At 47.8% G+C, this 20,418-nt stretch overlaps 1 protein-coding gene across 2 annotated transcripts; it reads right to left on the bottom strand.

Annotated features, from left to right (window-relative positions):
• Positions 1 to 668: 668 nt before the first annotated feature.
• On the bottom strand, positions 669 to 18,515 carry SLC25A15 (solute carrier family 25 member 15). 2 transcript variants are annotated; one of them, XM_037800372.1, is made up of 7 exons: positions 18,378 to 18,515; positions 15,792 to 15,916; positions 13,365 to 13,623; positions 8,079 to 8,216; positions 5,852 to 6,021; positions 4,727 to 4,885; positions 669 to 2,970 (listed from the first exon to the last, which is right to left on the bottom strand). In XM_037800372.1, the coding sequence occupies exons 2-7, from the start codon at positions 15,844 to 15,846 to the stop codon at positions 2,846 to 2,848; spliced, it is 906 nt and encodes a 301-aa protein (XP_037656300.1). In that variant the 5' UTR covers positions 15,847 to 15,916; positions 18,378 to 18,515; the 3' UTR covers positions 669 to 2,845. The 2 variants fall into 2 exon arrangements, with proteins under 2 accessions (XP_037656300.1, XP_037656301.1); XM_037800373.1 differs by lacking the exons at positions 15,792 to 15,916; positions 18,378 to 18,515 and adding an exon at positions 13,876 to 15,739.
• Between the last annotated feature and the right edge of the window lie 1,903 nt (positions 18,516 to 20,418).

Raw genomic sequence — 20,418 nt, 5'->3', positions numbered from 1 at the left:
TTCAGAGGACAGAGTACGTGAGGCTTAGGTGAACTGCAAAAATATTTAGCTGGCTCGGTGAAGGGTAGGATCTATCTTCTTCAATAGTGGCAATAAAAACCCAAGTTTTATCTTAAGCATTTTGCTTTTTGAAATAAGAAAGGAGGTCATAGTTGTGGTTTCTCTTTCTTAACCCTCCAATATGTATTAAAATTTCCGGCAATTATAAGTTGACACACTATTCTGCTTTTGCTCATAAAATGTTTTAGGGCATCTCAGGGTGTTGCTTTCTTTGATTCCAACGTGACTAATTCTTTGAACAACTCAAGAAACATCATAATATATGAGAATGATACTGGTTTTGTTAAACAGAATTTACTAACTGGGATAGAATTATCCAAAACTTAGTACAAGCAGTTTCACGATTTTATAAAAATAGGATGGCTTCCTGCCCACAGCCTGGCAGAGGGAGACAGCAATTATAGTGGGTCACGTTTCATGACGACAGTGGATAAAGGCCATGCCTGTCAACTGACCTACAGCGAAATTATTTTATACAAGAATCTTGCTGATGAAAAAAAATGCTTATTGGCAATAAAGTCACCACCTTGAAACACGTAACACTCAAACATTTCTAATACTGAGTTCTTAACAGGGCTGTAAGCACTTAAAAAACAACTCATAATACACTCAATTAGGTAAATATTTAATGAATGCCCAAATTCCTTTAAACACAATCTTTCAAGTGACCGTACTTTTTGTTTGAAGCACAGATCTGAAATGGTACAAATTGTACTCCAATATTAAACATGAATTAAGCAAACTGAATGAAAAAAATTCTGACTTAAATCCCTTCCACTCATTCCCCTCTCCCACTCACTCTCACACACCTGAAATTATTTCAAGACACCCAGTTAAATCTTTAACAGGCAACGTGGGAGCCAAAGTTCTGCTGACAACAGGCCGAGACTGGCTGCCCGCCTGGGCAGGCACTGTGGACACAGAGCCGCCCACTTCCTGCTGGGAGCCAGTCTGTTTTCTACAGTTTTAATCCATTCGGCTCAGATGAAGCTTGAGTATGGAAACAAAGTAAAGTAGAAAACTGTTCTCTGTTAAGAGAAAGCAAACGGAAGGGCAGCCTACAGCTCTGGAGCACTTCAGGCACCAGGCTGAGCAGCCTCTCCGGGATGTCTGTGTGTCCGCAGCAGCTCACGTCCCTGACCCTCTTGCTTCTGTCACTGTGGCTGAGGCTACCACAGAGGCCTCACGGAGGGCAAAAAGTTTAGGGAAACGGGCTCTGAGACAAGCTGACACTGATAGATACAGAGGCTATGGCTATTACTAACATCGTTGGCCTGCCTTCAGCAGTACCAGCTTTTAAGAACACTTTTCAATGAGAGAGACCCTGCTGGTCTTGGAGCAGCATGGAATGATGAGGCTTACTTTAGTGGTGAAAAGAATAACCTTCTTACACCCTATGGCCAAAGAACAGCTACCCATCTCCAAGTCTGCAAGGACCAGATGAACTGTGGGGTTCTTGTGCTGGTGCACATACACAGACATACGGGAAAGTTGAAGAAAATGGCTTTTCTTATGTTTCATTACTTTATAAAGTCTCACCTTGTATAAAATCACCATTAAAACTCATTGACTTCCAGTACCCAATTTTAGAAGGCTCCAGCATAGCAAAGAGTTAAGGACCTCCAGGTAAGTTTCAGGATGGGCTAACCCTGACATGACTCACCACCTGGCACAAGGGCTAAGTTCTATTTAGTCCTTTCGGAGAGGAGAGGACTTCACCCACGAGTACTGTCTGTCACTCCACAACTAAAAGGGGACCAAGGCTTCTCCGGAAGGTTCTGGCACCCTGCGTTCCCTGGAAGGGTTTCCGATTGGTGGAGGCAGCGCGGACAGTGAGTGGTCCAAGGTGGCTCAGCAGCTCCTAGGTGGGCCGACAGGAATCCTCTCCAGGCCAGGACCCAGAAACCAGAAGCAGAGAGCCGCTGTCAGCCACTGGGTCTCCATCCCAGCTTGGCAGCACGGCCCCTTCCCCTCAGCTCCGGCCTCAATCCGATGCCCAGCAGAGCAGAAGTTCTTTTGGAGAGAGAAGAGGGGACATTGACAGAGGAGAAGGCCCTGCTGCTTCCCAAAGGCCACACCCAACGATACGGCCAGAGTGAGGAATACAATCCCGCTTAGGAACTGAATTGGCACCATTTCAGGTAGGAGCGGAGCACCCTGGGAAAATCCAGGATGCCTACCCCAAAACTTCAACTCAAGAATATGGAAGCCACACCAGTGTGCAAGTATATTTCCCTCGTAAAAATCTAGATGAATATTTTGATTCTCAAGCTCCACATAAAAACTTTTTTTAAACTTTATACAGTGCACATGTTAAGCAGACTTTAAAAGAGACCCTACATCTTAAATGGGTTAAGCAATCATTTATAACCATCTTCACAGAACATGGTCAATGCTGGGTTCTTCTGTGACATCTGAGGTTAAACATGGAACCAAACTGTGTGTTTCATGCAACACAAAACCAAACTACATATACATCTACAGGTTTATCAAAAGCCCTGATACGCCTACATTTGACCTTTCAGAGAAGATAGTTAGGGCCACTGGCTCAGCCTGTATATTCCACCAAGGACAAAAGCAGCAGCTTTTCTATTTCAGTAAAATTATGGGCAGAAATTATATGATGTAAATTAAAAGTCCTTCCATAAAGTTTAAGATTTAGAAGACAAAAACAAAATTCCTGTGAAGCCAAAATAATTGCACATTGGTCTTGAACTCCATGAAACCCTGAGATGAACTGTAGTCCCTAAACGTGTGTCCTTGGAGCCAGCTTCACCAAGACACTTCAGCATGCTTCAAACTGGCTCATCATCAACTTCCTGCTGTATTCATAGGCCAAAAACAGAGCTCCGTTGGCAGGGAATGCGCGGATCATGGTTGGCTTCAGTCCAGAATATAGAGCTTTCATTCCTGCAAGGCAAAAGGGAGACCAAAGGCTGTAATTTCGCCCCCCTTGGAGACACTGCGCGCAGCTGCATGGGGTATTTGTATTTTCACACAAGTCCAGACAACGGCACTAAGAAGGATTCATTTCTAAGTTTCTCTTAATACACTAATGGAAACAAGGACAATGTCAGGTCTCCAAGGTTCGGGTAACAGGCATCCAAATCCACACCTGGTGAAACAGATGGGGCAGAGTCAAGGCCTCACACACCCAGACAACCTCACCATTTCACCTGGGGTGTGAGCCTGGAAAGAGACCTTTTTTCTAATATTAGCATTGGATTAGCATTAAGTGGAGAAGATACCTGCATACGGTTGTTCTGAAGATCAAATTAGACAATGGAGGTGTAAGTACTTTGTAAAACTATAAAGTGTTAATGCAAATTGAAAGTGGGACTTCAATTAGTAATTTACAAGATGTCTGTGCTCTACTTGGGACATGAATTTAAACACAGTTTCTCCATTCGATTACTGTCCTTGGTCTTTCTAAGACCAAAACAGAGAAATTCACATCTCAGGTTTTAAGATGTACACTGGATGCTGGAAGGACTTGGAAAATCCTTCTCCTCTTGCACAACTCTAAAAATTGGCAAAATCTTCAGAAATTGCTTAGCCCACTTCAAATTCCCCAAGTCCCAGCATTTAGGATGCTGTACTACTTCTAAATCCTGCACTGGTACTGCTGGAGATCATCTTCTGATAATATCTATATTATGTGCTAACCTCAAACCGTTTGTCCCCTTAGAGAAGGCTGTATTTTAAAAATTCCCTCCAGGCTATTGAAAACAAAGCATCACAACAGGGGCCTGACCCAGGGGTTAGGAATAAGAACTTTAAACATTCTTCATGAGAATAATGAAGGTAAGCTAAAGAAAGGGGTTTGGAAAGACAAATTCACAAATGCAGATTAATATACACTGCTAGAAAAAGGAAATAAGGCGGGGGAGGAGAGCTGTCACACGTCTGATCAAACCACGATGAGAGGAGCAGCGGAACGACCACCCACTCCACACATACTGTGCCAGTTTGAATGTATTATGTCCCCCAGAAAAAGCCATATTCTTTGATGCAGTCTTGTACGACAGACATATTAATGGGGATTAAGCTGGAACGTTTGGATTAGGTTGTCTCCATGGAAATGCGCCCCACCCAGTTGTGAGTGATAACTCTGGATAATTTCCATGGAGGTGTGGCCCCGCCCATTCAGCATGGGCCTTGATTAGTTCACTGGGGCACTATATAAGCTCAGACAGAAGGAGCGAGCTTGCTACAGCCAAGACGGACACTTTGAAGAATATACAGAAGCTGAGAGAGTAGCTGCAGATGACAGTTTGAAGATGGCCGTTGAAAGCAGACTCTTGCTCTGGAGAAGCTAAGCGAGGACAAACGCCCCAAGAGCAACTAAGAGTGACATTTTTGAGAAGCTGCTGCCTAGAGAGGAACATCCTGGGAGAAAGCCATTTTGGAACCAGAACTCAGGAGCAGACGCCAGCCACGTGCCTTCCCAGCTAACAGAGGTTTTCCGGACACCATTGGCCATCCTCCAGTGAAGGTACCCGATTGCTGATGCGTTACCTTGGACACTTTATGGCCTTAAGACTGTAACTGTGTAACCAAATAAACCCCCTTTTATAAAAGCTGATCCATCTCTGGTGTTTTGCATTCCGGCAGCACTAGCAAACTGGAACACATACCTATTCAGTTCTGTGGTCAGCACACTCACCTTCATTTCTCACGACACTCACAAAGGTTCCGAGAAACCCTGCCTGTTTTCCAGCCATGGAAAGAACCTGAATTCTGGATTTGATACAATCCACCGGGTAAACCACCAGCCAGAGGCAAATTCCACCAACTCCTCCACTTAACATCAAAGGAACAGGGCCTAGAGAAGAAAAACAGCAAACAGTATTTTTTTCTCAAGAACAGAGAACGCAGCATTTCCAAAGGTCAACATAGTAAGGGCTGCAGGTAGGTGAAAATAAAATTGCTAATGCCAAGAAACAAAATTCTTGAGGAAACTGTCAAAAGCCCTTTACTACTGAGAGCTAAAAACACAAGCCAGGTTAGATTTGATAGTCCTGGTGCACCTCTGGGTCTCGCCAGGACAAGGAGCCCTAGTGCGTGACCCCTCCCCATCCCAGAGGCCTGCACCCCAGGAACCCACATGGCCCACCGCCAGCGTGGCCACACTTACGGGGGATGAGGACAGAGGCACTGAAAGCCAGGTTTAGAGCACGGCCACATCTTCTTTCCTATGTTCTTAGTCTAATATTTTAATTCCCCACAGCCCCAGTTCTTCCTTAATCATGAAAAATCAAAATTCTCTTTTAAACATGACAGTTAGTTTGGAGCTTGAATAACTCCCTGAGCAGATTCAAAACAATGAAAGGAGCTATTTAAGAAAAAAGCAACTCACTTATGTGAGCCAAATGTTGCACAGTTGTGTCAAATAGCTAAACAGCAATCAGCTAGAACTACACTTTTCACTGTTCTCACTATCAAGATTTATTCCCAAGTGTTAAGCTTATTGCAAGATCATTTACAGGTGATTTCCTCAAGAGGAAAGTAATTTCTGTATTCCTTCTTCCCCTAAAATGGATCCTGAAGAAATTAACAAATGTAATTCCAAGTAAAGGTATTTGGGATGTACTGAGCCTCAATCCCTGTCCTGAAGAAATTATGAAGCCTGGGGGAAGGGTGCTAGCACTCACCCACTGCCATGTGACTTTCCTACATCCAGAAATTCCCCCGTCCCAGGTGGACCCCCCAGAAAGCGGCACACAGCCTGGAGAAGGGGCAGCCGCCTACCCAGTGGGAAGTGACAACACCGTCACCTGAGTGAAGTTACCTAGTTCATCTTTTGATGTTCCCGATGCAAAAAACGACCGGCTCAATTCATAGCCTCCGAAGAAGCAGAAATAGCCTGGTACTTCTCGAAGTAAAGTGCTGGAGAGGCCGTGGTAGAAGCCCAAGGGGCCATCCTTTGTGAGGATGCTCTTCACGACAGACCCTACTGTACTGGGAGGAGACACAAGGAGACAGTTGTGCTGGGAGGCAAGGGGTGGAGGACAACGACCCACCCTGGGGGAGCACGGGGGAGGAAGTCGCAGGGGCATGCAAGGGGCATCCTTCTGCAGGAAGGAAATAACTTCCGAGAACTATGGATACATACACCGAAGTTTGTCACCTAACTTATTCTATGGCAAACATTTTATTAAAATGGATGCATATATTTCTAGGAGTCATCAGAGATGTTTCCATGGAGGAGCTCTTGGAATGCAGCAAGCATGAAATGAAACTGTATGTGCTCAGTCCATACCTCAGTCCAGTACCCACTTCAGTTCCTATCCCCTCAATCTTTCTTTTGATCTGCTGGGGTTTGAGGGACTTTGTTCAGGTGTTTAGGGTGTGTTTTGGTTTAGTGCAGAGAAATGAACAAAGGAGTGTATGTTATGTGAAGGCAAGACAAAAGACATGCTAAGAACTGAGTTACAGCTCCTGCAATGCAAAAAGCACCAAGAGGTTAGTTCTTAGAGACCGGTGACCCAGTGTGTCTTGATAAAAACACCTTGCCCCTCCCTTTGTTCTCAGAGAGCAGGTGATCGGGCTGGGAGCAAAGAGGGCTCAGCTGAGGGGAGAAAGGCCATAGGCTCTGATGATGAGCTCCCTCCTGAGGACCTCAGGGGCTTCGCAGACATTACTGTCGGGTCCTTCCTGCAGCCCCGCTTGCATTGTATAATGTGGAATAAAGTAATCCCACTCCCACAGTTAACCAGGGCCAACACTTGACCCAAAGCTACTATAAAGCCCTGTGTGGAGCACAGCTATGCCTAAATGCAAAGTCAGACTTGGAATTTTATACCTTCTTCCAAGGTTTCAATCTGCCTAAGCCCTTTGGATCTAAAAATTATTCTTAAAAAAATCCTTTAAATGGCTGTTTTATATGTTAAAAAAAAACAAAACAAAATGGAGTTAAAAAAAAAAAATACCTTAGACTACCTGGAAGGGACATGAGGGAATTTTCTGGGTGCTGTTAACATTCTGTTTCTTAATCTGGGTCCTGATTACATAGGGATGTTCATTTGCAACTATTTACAGAGCTGCACATTTATGATTTCTGTGCATATTCACATACTATATTTATTATATATCAGTAAAAAGTTTTATAAATTTAACTTTTGGACTTCTAGGCTATGAATGATGGATTCAAGTTGGTAGTAATGAAACCTCAAGGGTACACAAAATAGGTCATTATGACAAACCCAATTCTCGCTAAGCAGAGACTAATACCTCCAGAATTTATTCATTTATCTACTGGTTTTTTCCTATAGAATCAAAAAACTTCTAGTTAACCATAGCAATATCCAAGACCAGAACATCACTCAGACGTCCAAGTTAAAAAGCACGTTTTGAGATTAAGAAGAGTAATAAATTGCTTTTCAGTGATAAAATAAATTATATTGGGTATGACACGTGCACTTTCACAGGGTCACCAGAATCTGTTTCCAAGCCTGAGTCAGAGAGTGGTTTGATCGCTGGGGAGCAGCTACGCTTACAACGGTTTGGTGAATGTTTTCAGGACTTGGGCCTTTGCAGGGGCTGCAGGGAGGGGGGTAAAGGAAGATTCTACTAGGATCTGAGGTGCTTGGCCTGAACCGCTGTGGGAAACCCTGGATTGGGCACCAAACGTTCATCTCAGAATCCAAACGGCACTTAGAGATGGCTCAGCCCCCCAACATGTGCTGGCGAATGCTTGGGGACAAAGTTCAAAGCTGCCTGCTCTGGGCTTCCAAATACAGTTGGGGACCAGGCATGACAAACCCAAGGGGCCGAGATGGGTAGAAGCTCCCCGCTTCTCCATTTCTGGGGCAGCAAAGATCCACTGGAGATATCCTATGGATATCACATCCAGTCCCGTTAGAAAACAGTCTTCTGAGCAACAGAATATTTTGGAATAGATAAATCTATTTCCATACCTCCCACCTAATTTTCGTATAATTAAAAATTTTAAGTAAACAATATGCCCAGGCCTAATACACACAGCGACCTAAACGTCTGTGCCCCAGCGTGCTTACTTATGGCTTTTGGCGATCTTTCCCGACGTCTCCATCTCGTACATGGCCTGCAGGCGGCACTTCACGAGCTCAGTGGGGCAGAGCACCAGCGCGGCGAAGGCAGAGGCGAAGGAGCCGGCGGTGGCATTCTGCAGGTCACTGCAAAGGACACGTGCAAAGAAGACCAGCCACCGGTCAGCCAGTCACACACCCGGCGCTCACCACGCAGAGAGCACGTGGAAGGCAAAGGAGAGCAAGGAACACGGAAGGGAAACACTTCCTGAACGCCCACCACATGCCAGGAACTTTCGCACACTTGCTCTTTCACCTGAGGACCCCGTGACCCTGTGAGGCAGACAGCAGTACCCCAGTTCTGTTGTGGGGAAAATGACACTTAGAGGTGAGACAGAATGTGCCAAGGTCCTGCAGGTAGAAAGTGGCAGGGATAAGTAAGATTCAAACCCAGACTGCTCTGGCTGCTGCGAAATCCACGCTCGATTTATTAGACACAGCAGTTGACAAAAACAAACAAAACAGAAAAAAGAGAAGGGAAAAAAGTACCCATGGTCCCACCACTCCAAAACATGCATTTAATTACTTATACCCAGGCGTATGTGTCACTAGGCTTTAAATACCACTGGCCGTCTTTGCACACCCCAAATCCAACCTGGAGCACAAGACATGTAATATAACCGCCACCGATGAGACCCAGGATAAATGTTTAACCACAAAGTTGCTACACAAGCAAAAAGATTTCCCAGTTCAGCTGATACGAACATCAGCCTCAGTAACAGGGAAAAGCAAGAGAGAGGGCAGGAGTGTGGGAGAGGGTGAGGTCAACCCACGCGTCAGGAAGCTCAGCGTTCTAGGAAAAATGGCCAATGTGGAAATCCAAAAGAACCAGAGGGATAAATGACACAAACACAAAACTGGCAGCGTCCCCCAGTCTCTTACAGCAACATCACAAGTGGGGTGATGGAATACAACAGGAGTAAAGAATATGGGGGGAAGCCTGAGAAATAAATTGCCAGGAAGGTTTCTCCAAGGGCTTAAGGGCGTCAGAAAAGGAAATCCCTTTACGGCTGGCATTATGGACACAGCGATTCCTTGCCGTGGTGGAAGGACTGGGTGGTTCTGAAAACACACTCAATCCAAACCAACATCCCATTCTCACCACAACCACCAGGGCCACTCACCGATTCCCACAGGCCCCGCAAGACATCACAACCAGGCTCAAGTGCAAATGGACGACCTACACATTCAGCGATCCCAAAGTCACCTCCGTGTTGAACATCAGTACAAAATCAGGGCCGCCTCCAACCACGGCCCCGATTTTCTATTCCCCCGTGGTCTAGCCTCTCCCAACGCAGGTCTCTGGTGCCGAGCGGCTCCCCACACCCAGGTATCCCAGAGCAGCTGGTGGGGAGTGAGGTTTTCTTTCAGGAATAAGACCCCACTAGAAGTCTTCCCTGGGATTTTAGAGAACTAACGGTAAGACAAACAGATGCAAGCCAGACAGATGAGTGTATTCAGATGCAGCTTTGCAGCACTTACAAGTTTGGTTCTACGCCATTCAGTCCATCCTTTCCTCCTTGCTTCACTCCTATTTGGCTCATCTGTTAAAACCAAAGCTTTAAAAAACCAAAGCTTAGACTGATTTCTGCCATCTTTCTGCCAGCCAGCAGATCCCCCTCGGGGACTCTCCGTCAGCCCTGCTGACAGGCAGCAGTCAATGGGGTCATTAACCAGACTTTGCAGAGTCTGCTGGAACAAAGGTGGCAGTCCATAAAACGCAGATGTCTGTTAACCCTAAGACACTCAGGGGACTGGCCATGGTGTCTGAACAAACTCCAAGCCACGCTTCCACCATGCAACAGCGAGGCCAAATCAGATCTGCAGTGGACTTTGACTTTCCAATATTTCATCAACCAGTGAGCTAACCAGGTGCGTGGGCCCCAGGTGCTGCCCGAAGTGCAAACGCTTAGAACTGGAATCGAAACAGCAACAGGCCTCGGGTGAGATTTTGTAAGAATCGGCTGTTTGTCACCCTTTCGACAAACATACCTGCACACTCCTGCTCTCTAAAACCCCAACCAGCCAAAGGCCAAACCCTGGGGATTGTTGGAACCACGAACAGACTAATATTTACAATATTATTGCAGAAATTCACCAGAGATCCTCACAAGCAGTTCTTTCACCGCTCCTGCTCAATCTTTTCTCTGGGTCTGACCCCTACAAAAACAAAAATTCCAGAGTCTCAACTGTGGTTTGATGGAAAGGATAACAGACAGGGGCTCAGGAAACATGGATTTGGTTCCCGGGTGATCTTGGGCATGTCCGTATCTGTGCCTCAGTTTCCCCACGTGAAACAGAGGTGGTAACACCCGCTCTGCTCATCTCCCGGGACATGGTGAGGGCTACAAAGATGACATCCATGTCAGAGCTTTGTGAACCATGAGGCAGCATTTCCCCAAGCAGATAACAAGCAAAAACTGCTCTGCAGTATGAAGAAAAAAAAGTCCCCATGCTCACAAAAGATGAGTGCACTGGGTTAGACAAAGTGAAACTGGATGGTTTTTTTTACTGCAGGACTTCTGAGTGCGTTTAGCAACTGAAAGAGCATGTACACTAAATAAAATAAAAAGTAGAGTGCCTAGAGGTGTAAAGATGTGATCAATTGCAGGCAGGGATTCTGTCACACTGGATGGAAATGCAGCTTGTATACATGAGAAGTACACCGTGATGAGCTGCCAACACTTTTTTAGGGACGCCGGTTCAGTATCTGAAGAGAGTAAGGGGAAATGCAGCTGGAAGGTATTATACTGTCCCCCATGAGAAAACCAACATGCTCTTGACTTTTCTCCATTCTGTTCACAGCCTTGGAAAGGACAATAGGGGGACGGCAGGCAGAAGTCACTGCTCCACCCAGAGGGGAGCAAACAGCTCTGCCTTCAGGATCTCACCATTCTCTGGTCTTCTCACCCATTCTGTCCTTCTCTAAGGATGAGGAAGGAGAACCAAACCCCAGGTCTCTCCAAATAAAAGACAGCCTCTCCCTCACGTGGGGAGAAAAACAACAGTCGTCTCTAGTTCTGCTTCCGTCCGGTCTTCACCGCTCTCGTCCTGCTCCCTGCAGGCTGGAGCACCCAGCCCCCTCCCTGGGCGATCTCAGGCGGCCCCGGGCCATACAAGCTGCTTTTCCATCCAGCGTGACAGAATCCCTGCCTGCAACTGGTCACATCTTTAGACCTCCAGGCACTTCCGGAGAACATTTCTGACCAAAAGGAACCTCCTTTCATCGTAGTGGGACCTGTAACTGCAAGAGGGTTTCAAATTCCTACCAAAACCACCCACGAGGCCACAGAGCTGATGTGATTAATTTAAATGATTTAAAAATAAATCGACGTTCAAAGGAGGGATAAACATACCAGTGGGTTCTGAATTACTTTTAGTCTCAGTATAATAAATAGCCGAGGAGGACCAAGCTGTGAGGGGAAGTCTGGTGTCCGGGGTGGGCTCAGCCTGAGAAACAGGGTGGTAACCTGCATCTTCTCAGCTTCTGACCCTTCCTCGCATTTGGAGTTTCTCCTCAAACTCACGTGGCTCAGACAACCTCGTCCAATACTCCGCATTCTACAGTGACGTGGAACCCAAACCTTGGGTCTCATCTCTGTGACTGGTCCAGCACTTCTGCCCACCAGAGGCAGGCCCGTGACGGCAGTGGACAAGCTGTCTCCTAAGGACGCCAAAACGTTCCCAAGTTCATGCTCAGTGGTGAATTACGGGCGATTTTCCTTTTGGGGAATGCATGTATGTTTTCCTAGTTTTACATGATGTCAATGTATGACTTCGTAATCATAAAGAAAGTAGTTATTTTTAAAAAGATGATGATCACCCTCATAAGGTATCACAAAAAGTTTGATTTGGGGGATTGAGTCACATCGTCCACAAAAGACACATGTACCCGTGGGTGTGAACCTGTTTGTAAACAGGACCTCTGAAGACAATATTATTAGTTAAGGTGTGAAGAGGCCGAATTGAATCAGTGGGCCTCAGTCCAAACGGCTGAAGGAAAGGAAATACAAGGCATACTCTGTTTCATTGCAGTCTGCTTTGCTGCACTTTGTGGATATTGCATTTTTAACAGATTGAAGGTTATGGCAACCCTGCATTTGAGCAAGTCTACTGGTGCCATTTTTCCAACAGCATGTGCTCACTTTGTGTCTCTGAGTCACATTTGTTTTTAGACATACTACTGCACACATAATAGAATATAAACATAACTTTTATATACACTGGGAAACCAAAAGATTCATGTGACTTGCTTTATTGCAGTGGTCTAGAAACAAACCTGCAATATCTCTGTGGTATGCCTGTACAGATGGGGACAAGACTGAGCAAAAGGACAAGACAGAAGGACAAGTCATGTGACGGAGGGAAAGATCCCAGCCAAGGAACCCCCAGGAGTGCGGCAAGCCAGCACCGGACCAGAAGACCTTGGCCGTCAAGCCTCCAAAGCAGACGGATAATAAATTCCCATCGTTTCAGTCAACCCATTGTGTCAGCAGCCTGGCACACTGAGACACTTCACGCTTTCTTCTCTTAAAACAAATAAGTGTGGGTGTCTGTGCCAGTTTGGATATATTACATTCCCCCAAAAGTCATATTCTTTAATGCAATCTTGTGGGGGCAGACATATGAGTGTTGATAAGGTTGGAATTTTTTGATTGAGTGTTTCCATGGAGATGTGACTCAATCAACTGTGGGCAAAACATTTGATTAAATTATTTCCATGGTGATACAGGTCCCGCCCATTTAGGCTGGGTTCTGATTTAATCACTGGAGTCCTATGAAAGAGCTCACAAACAGAAGGAGCTCAGAGCAGCTAAGAGTGACATTTTGGAAAGAAGCTAAGAGCTGACACTGATGCTGACACTTGGAGATGCTAAGCTAAGAGACAGTAGCCCAGAGTTTGCTCCAGAGAAACTAAGACAGGACCTCCAGGCACTTAGAGAGAAACGTCCTAGGAGAAAGAACCAAGAATGCACAGGAGCTGAGAGAGGAGCTGGATCACAACCCGGGATCAGCAGACGCCAGTCATATGCCTTCCCAGCTAAAAGGTTTTTCCAGATGCCACTGGCCTTCCTTCGATGAAGGTAAACTCATGTTGATGCCTTAATTTGAACATTTTCATGGCCTTCAGCCTGTAACTGTGTAACCAAATAAACCCCTTTATAAAAGCCGATCCATTTCTGGTATTTGGCGTAACAGCAGCATTAGCAAACCGGAATGGTGTCCTTGACTCACCTCAGCTTCGCCTGCCTGTCCAGCCCAGCCGCCTTCCTCACGACCTGCTGGCAGAAGCCGTAGCACATGAAGAGGACGGAGTTCTCGGCGATGTTGGCGATCAGCGCGGGGCTGGTCCCCTTGTAGAAGCCCCGGAAGCCCACCTGGGAGTAGGTCTTGAGGCAGCAGTCCGTGAGCCCCCTGTACAGGTCAGGGAACGTCTGCATCTTCACCTTCATCGTGTCGAAGGGCTGCCCAGTCAGCACGCACGCCGTGCCCCCTGCCACAAGACAACACATCACCACCTGAAGCCACCCCAGCACCACACAGGGCGGGGGTCCTTCCCTAGCCCGAGGGCAAGACTCTGTCTCCCAGTGAGGCCTCAGTGATCCCTGGAAATGAGGTGAGGCAGCCCACCCCAGGCTTGCCGCTGCTTCGGCTCATTTTGACCTCTTCCCCCAACCCCAAACCGTCTAACCGTGGCCCATTTACAGTGGGGCCCCTGACATGCTCAGCCCTGAGGAGCTCGCACTTGGGAGGGCAGGCAGACGTGTGCAGCAGTCGGAGTCCTGGAAGCACAGGGTGACGTGTTTCGGATCGGCAACGGGAACAGAGTGGCCTGGCTCTGCCGCCAGCCAGCTGCGAGACCCTGGACGAGTGACGCAGCTTCTGAGCCTCGGATCCTTACCTGTGCACACCTCAGGTGCTCAATGTGCGGGTTAAATACTGCACAGTAAGTGGTTAATAAACAGCCGTTACCGTGCGTATGGGACAGAGGCCATGTAAAGGGAAGGAGAAGTGTGTAAAGAGTTAAACACGCTTCTTTGCCCAAGCAGAGTGCCCAGGGTACTGGTGACTACTGGGAAAATAACAGATGAAGCAAAATAAGGAGGCTGGCTAATTGATCCCCAAAGAGCGAAATATTTGGCCCTATGAAAAAACCTCTTTAATTTGGACTCTACCAATTAGTGAACTGTGTTTAGACAGGGGACAGACTGAAATGTGCCCCTGCTTCTCATGAAGCCTACATTTATATGATCTTATACTACTAGAGTGTTTAAATACAGCAAAATCTAAATTGCAAGCACTTCAATAAAAATCCTGAACACAGGAATGAACCGTAACAACCTGCTAACACCCCAGACCCCGGCCTGGGGCCAGCACTTCAGGAACTGCCCCTGGTAAGGCTGCCTGTCCCCCTCAGATCTTTCCTGCTCGTGTCAGGAGACACAGACACCACTTAAATGAGATTCTCAGAGTGTCACCAAAATTACAGAGAAGGATCATCCTCTCCCAAAAAGTGAGATGATAAAATAGTCAAGAAATGCCATTTCATGACTTTGACATAACACATAACGGCAAAAGGACATCAGAGGCAGGCAAGGAGTCCCCCCCTTCTCGGGGTCTGCTCTCACAGTGGGATGGAGGGGACGGCGTGCAGGGTCTGGGGGCTGCAGCTAGCTTCCGGGGCCCCAGTGGGCCTGGGCGTGCTCGGGTCCCGGCTGGAGGCTGTGCTTATCGCCCAGGGCTGCCTGTCAGAGTCTGCACGGTGGCCTCCGCCTGCCACATTATCTTACCTTGGCAGAGACCTTTGGCTCATGGAAAAATACTTCGTTCTTCTCTGAACGATTTCTTTTATAAAATCGAGTGAGTGACAGGGTGGGGGACAGGGCATTTGATTGGCTGATCTGGGAGGTCCCACTGGATAAGAGGACCCTGGGAAACACCAGGCTGAGCTCTCCACCCCTGGGCGGCTGCACCCAGTGATAAGTATCAGGGTGGAGGGGAGGCCAGACCCTGGTTTTCATAGGCGAAATATGAACATTCCTGCCTTCCTCTGGCAGGAATCCAAAGACGTTATTGTCACCCATGCCCTTCCAATGCTGTCAGTTTGCCTGGGGCTGGGCTAGGGTTCCTGCCACTTAAAAGATGATCTTTCTTTCTAAAGAGCTTCCTGCTTGCAGGGAGCTATGAGCCTGGCAGGCCACAGTGGTGGGTGGAGTTGCAGTCTGCCCTTGGGTTTACCAAAGACATTTCTGAAGAGCATCCTCCCTCCCTTCCCAGCAATGCTGAAACAGTAAATGGCATTCCCCCAGAGACACGGCATAGTGTTAATTTTGCACCACGAGGGCTTTGAAGACAGCCAGACTTGGACTGGCATCCCACATCACCACCTGCAGATCCCAGCCCTGCGACAACGGACAAGTGACTTCATCTCTGAGCTGAGACATTGTCCAGCTGTCAAGTAGGGGTACTCCCAGCCCCACCCTGACTCATAAAGTTTCAAAACAGTGGTCACTTCTCTACTTTCTGCCTTGCTTAGACTCATTCCATGGTTAAGCCTATCGTTCCTTGGGTGACGAAGGTTATATTTTCACGCTGCATTCCCCAGCTCTGGCTTCCAAGGTGGCTGAGGAACACAGAGGACTGGGTTTTCTCTGGGATCACCTGCGGCCCCTGCCGTGAGGTCGATGGCAGCTTGGATAGCGGGATTGGACTTCATGTTCTCCCACTCGTCTGCTGGTTTCCACGGAGGACGACTCTCTGGAGCTTATGATGGGCGCCTCATATCCCTGGGGGCAGGTAAGTGCTCACCGTTAGCCAGGTGTCTGCAGCCTCCCGCGCTCCCAGCCCACTGCTATGAGTGGTCACTGCACTTCTGAGAATGGAATTGTGCACTCTACATTGTCCAAAGGAAACTGGCTCAAGAATATGTGTATGCAGTAGATACCAACCTCCGCTTCTCCCCACCCAGCACCTCCCCACAGTAAGCTGCTATGTCAAAAACCTTCCCCAAGTGTCAATAGCCACCAGCAGGTCCTCACCTGCACAAGGTGAATATTAAAAATATTCTGATTATGGGCTATCACCAATAACCACATGGGCTGATAATGACAATGAACTGTGAACATGCATGTAAAGCAATTAGCACGAGGCCTGGCGTTGAGTAACAAATGCTAGTTAACCTCAGCACAGACTAGTGTAGCATTTCTCAAACTTAAATGTGCACCCAAATCACCCAGGGATCTTGTTAAAATGCAGATTCTCATTCTTAGGCAGATGTCTCATTCTTAGACAGACAGACATGCTGCCTGTCCCCACTCTGAGAAACTGTATCTGGTCCACCGTGTCTCAAATCTGCTTGACGAGAACCCTCTGGGGCACTTGTTAAATGTTCAAATTACCAGGCCTCTGTCCTGGCTTCAGAAGTTTGGGAAAACCAGATTCTACCTTTAAACAAAAATCAACTATTTCTGGGGCATGTTCTGAATACATATTGACTAAGAAAAAGAGTGACTCATTAATATAGGAGATTAACCAATTCAACAATCATTCTATATGTTTTCCAAATTATGCAAGTGCTTCCTCCGTGATTAGCAAGCGACAAGTTTTTATTCCTAATGAAAGGCTTTCCAGTCTCACCACGCTGTGGGAGAGGGATGGGGGGTGAGGGGTGCCAGATCAGAGTTGAGCTACCCAATGTCCAAAGTCATCCCAAATGTCAGCAGAAAATTATTTCAGCCACCAAGAAGTCTGTTTAACTGCTTGAATCACCTCACCAATGACCAGACTCCAAGAATCCTCCCTCTTTACAAAACAATTTTAAAACCAGCAGCAGTGACAAAAGTACAGTACTTGATAAAGCAACTAAGAAGTACAAGACATCGATTTTTATGTTAGGGGCGGGCTCAGAGGGCAGAACCAATGACCAAATCGGTAAGGTGTGGCACATCCAGTACTCACTCAGAAAAGGATATCCAAATCCTAATCCGATCATCTCCTTTTTCAGATGGGGGGAAAGTGGCTTATCTAAGGTCACACAAGGCCACACAACTAGAGGGTAGCACACAGAGGATTCAACTCAAGTTCCCTTTCACGTCTGTTCCTACCAACCTACCTCCAGAAAATATTCCAACCTGGCCAAAAAGAAAAATCACCCACCCCCGCATTTCAGGGGGAAACTGAGGCAACTACAGAGGCGGGGCACAAAGATGGGGCACACCAAGTGTGGACTCTCAGAAAAACCTCAGCATGTTCATTTGTTGTGGTTTCAAAGCTTCTTTCCTAACTTAGCAGGAAATAAAAGCATAAAGGCACATGTGACTGTGCTACATCAATGCATATTCAATCCCTTTAAGAAAGCCAAAGTTAAAACATCAAATTCTACAAATAACTATTGGCAGAACTATTAGCATAGAGAACCGTGATGGGTACTAACAGATTAGCCCAGAAGGTGTGGACAATTAATTCAAATCACATGTAGCTGTAGCCTGGAGAAGACTGGAGTCCAGGAAGCAAGACCAATCAGCATGAAATAAAATTGACTTACAAACTTTCCATACCACTTTGGACGAAGAAAACTGCAGCTTTTAAGCACCCTTTTGCGCGTCTTGCAAACTAGACCAGGGTCTGACTTCAGAAGAGACAAAAACGACACCTTTCTCGTGGCTCGGGAAAATGAATTTCTCGGCCAGGGGAATCAAATGAGGCCACGTTCTCCACCAGGGAAACCGCTCCGGGAAGCTTCCAGCTGGAATCTAAAGCTGGGGCGGTCGGAGGCGGCCGCCCACCGAGCGGCTGGCGCTGGGCAGGAGAGGAGCGGGGACGCACACCAGCTCTGCCCCTCAGCAGCCCCGCAGGGCGCTTCTCCCAGGCCCCGGTTTCCCCCGCACCGCACAGCTTACCCAGAGGACTTCCAACTCTCCCCTCCCAGCTCCGGACGCTCCCTGCCCGGCCCCCGGGAGCCCCCCACTCCTAAGAGCCTCGCTCCTCCCAGCGCGGGGGGCGCAGCGCCCAGAAGCCGGGCGACAGTCCTCGGGGCAAACAAGAGCCACGTTTCCCAGCCCAGGACCCCGAAGACGGCTGCCGGAGCCCAGGTTCTCCGACAGCCGCCGGAGGGACAACGCGTGGCGAGGAGGCCCGCGGATCCCGGGACACGTGCGGCGCCCGGCAGGACTCCGGGGACCACCCCCGGGTGCCCGGGAAGGTCGCGCCGCCCGGAAGCAGCGGCCGTGCCCGCTCCCCAGCTCCTACCTCCCGGGACAGGGGGCTCCCCTCCGGCGCCCTCCCCGCCGCGCCGAGCGCCAGGGCTGGCCGCGTCCCCGCTCGGCTCCGCCGCCGCCTCTCCGCTCGCCCTGCCCGGCCGGGGAAGCCGCTCACCCCGCGTGCCCTCCGCCCCGCCCAGGAGCGCCCTGCGGCCGGGGGCGGGGACGCGGGGACGTGGGGCCCCCGCCGCTGCCGGGGAAGCGGAACTCCGCCCCGCGCCGCCTTCCACCGCCCGGGAGCGGGGGGCGCTGCGGGCGGGATCCCGGCGCCTGCGAGCGGCTGCGCTCGCTGCAGCTTCCCGGAGGCCGCGTCCCAGCCCCGGCTTCCGGGCAGACCTGCGGGGGGGAGCGGGGATCAGCCGCAGGGCTTGGTGAGGTCTGCAGACTGGTTAACCTCGCTGGGACTCGGGGCTCAAGGCCTTGTCTTACCCTTCAGTTATAATTGAGTGCGAAAATAATGGCGAATAAATAAATATGCTTATTCCCGTTCAAAACCATTTCCCATCCCCACTGATGACATTCAGAGTACTGCCCCGAAAACTGTAACCCTGAGTCACTAGCTCTGATCTCTGAGTTCCTAGTCAATTATAAATTCTATCTGTGGTTCTCTGGTATTTTTAAAAGACGAAAATATTCAAGGACTCTTGCATTCCAGGAGTCCCATAATTTTCTGTGGTGCTCCAAGACGAAAGGCGCAAGGGGCCTGCCCAGGGGCCCCAGTCCAGTCAGACAGCCACAGGCTGCCCCTGTCAGGAGCATCGATGGATTGCATCCAGCCTTCCTGCATTTCTCATTTTCTTCCTTAAAACACGGTGTCATTTTTTTACAACTTTTTGCCTTGTTTGGATATGGTGTTGGATTATCACCAATTTGGGACCCGAGTCAATGATTTAAATATTTGATATTATTTGTGTTTGTGCTTAACACGAGTGCAGGACGGATAAGACTTTCCTCACTGTAGTAGATGCTACTAATGTATCAAACCTCAACTGCTCCTGATAGAAACGAGGCAAGACTGTCTTTTCACAGAATCGGGATTTTAGAAACCTAGGCGTCTGGAATGTCGTTTAATGACAGAAACAAGCCAGGGAGTTTGGGCAACTTTCCCAAAACAATGTGTCCCGTAACTAGCTGGAAGCAGATCCAGGAGAAGAAACTACAGTTACAGCCACACCTGGTCCAGTGACTTTTGCAGACTAGGAAACCAAGGCCCAAACAGAACCTAATTAAGTGCAGACCCAGACCTCCTGTTATAGCTCAGAAAGAGCATTGGACTCCAACAACTCACCTACAAGAACACAACCCATTTTTAAAAATGGGCAAAAGATTTGAATAGACAGTTCTCCAAAGAAGATATACAAATGGACAATAAGCTCATGAAAAGAGGCTCAAACCCACACACAAGACACCACTGCACACCCAAGAAGGGTTGGCAAGGATGTAGAGAAATTAAAAGCTTTATGCATTGCTGGTGGGAATGTAAAATGGTGGAAAGGCTTTGCCAGTTCTTCAAATAGTTAAACATAGATACACCATATGACCCAGCAATCTCGCTTCTAGATATATACCAAAAGAATTCAAAGCAGGGACTTGAATAGATAATTTTGGACCTATGTTCATAACAGCCTTATTGACAATAGCCAAAAGGAGGAAGCTGTCTTTGTTTTAGAAATAGGAGAGCAACTATACAAATGTTAAAATGCCTAAGATCCCACAGTAGCTCAGAGAATGAATAGGAAAATCAAGAGTTTGGCCACAAACTCTCCAACATATCTTCCAGAACCAAATCAGGAAGACATTCATGCAAAGTTTCCCCTAGGGATAATTTCCCAGGAATTCTTTGGCCTGCTCAAAACCGAATTTTATCCAGATTAAGAATCAGTGTTTTAATCTGGATAGCTCAAACCAATAGTATTTCATACATGGGCTCAAAACAACAAACAAGTCAATACACTGCTCTCTCTGCTGTGGCTGGGATTGCACAACCCAGGGATAGCACAGCAGGCTCTGTGATGAAGCGGCCAGTGTGA

This window comes from Choloepus didactylus, chromosome 12 (genome assembly GCF_015220235.1).
Source record: "Choloepus didactylus isolate mChoDid1 chromosome 12, mChoDid1.pri, whole genome shotgun sequence".
Classification (NCBI taxonomy): domain Eukaryota; kingdom Metazoa; phylum Chordata; class Mammalia; order Pilosa; family Megalonychidae; genus Choloepus; species Choloepus didactylus.
Note: the sequence above shows the minus strand (reverse complement) of the source record. Positions and strands in the feature narration are given on the sequence as shown.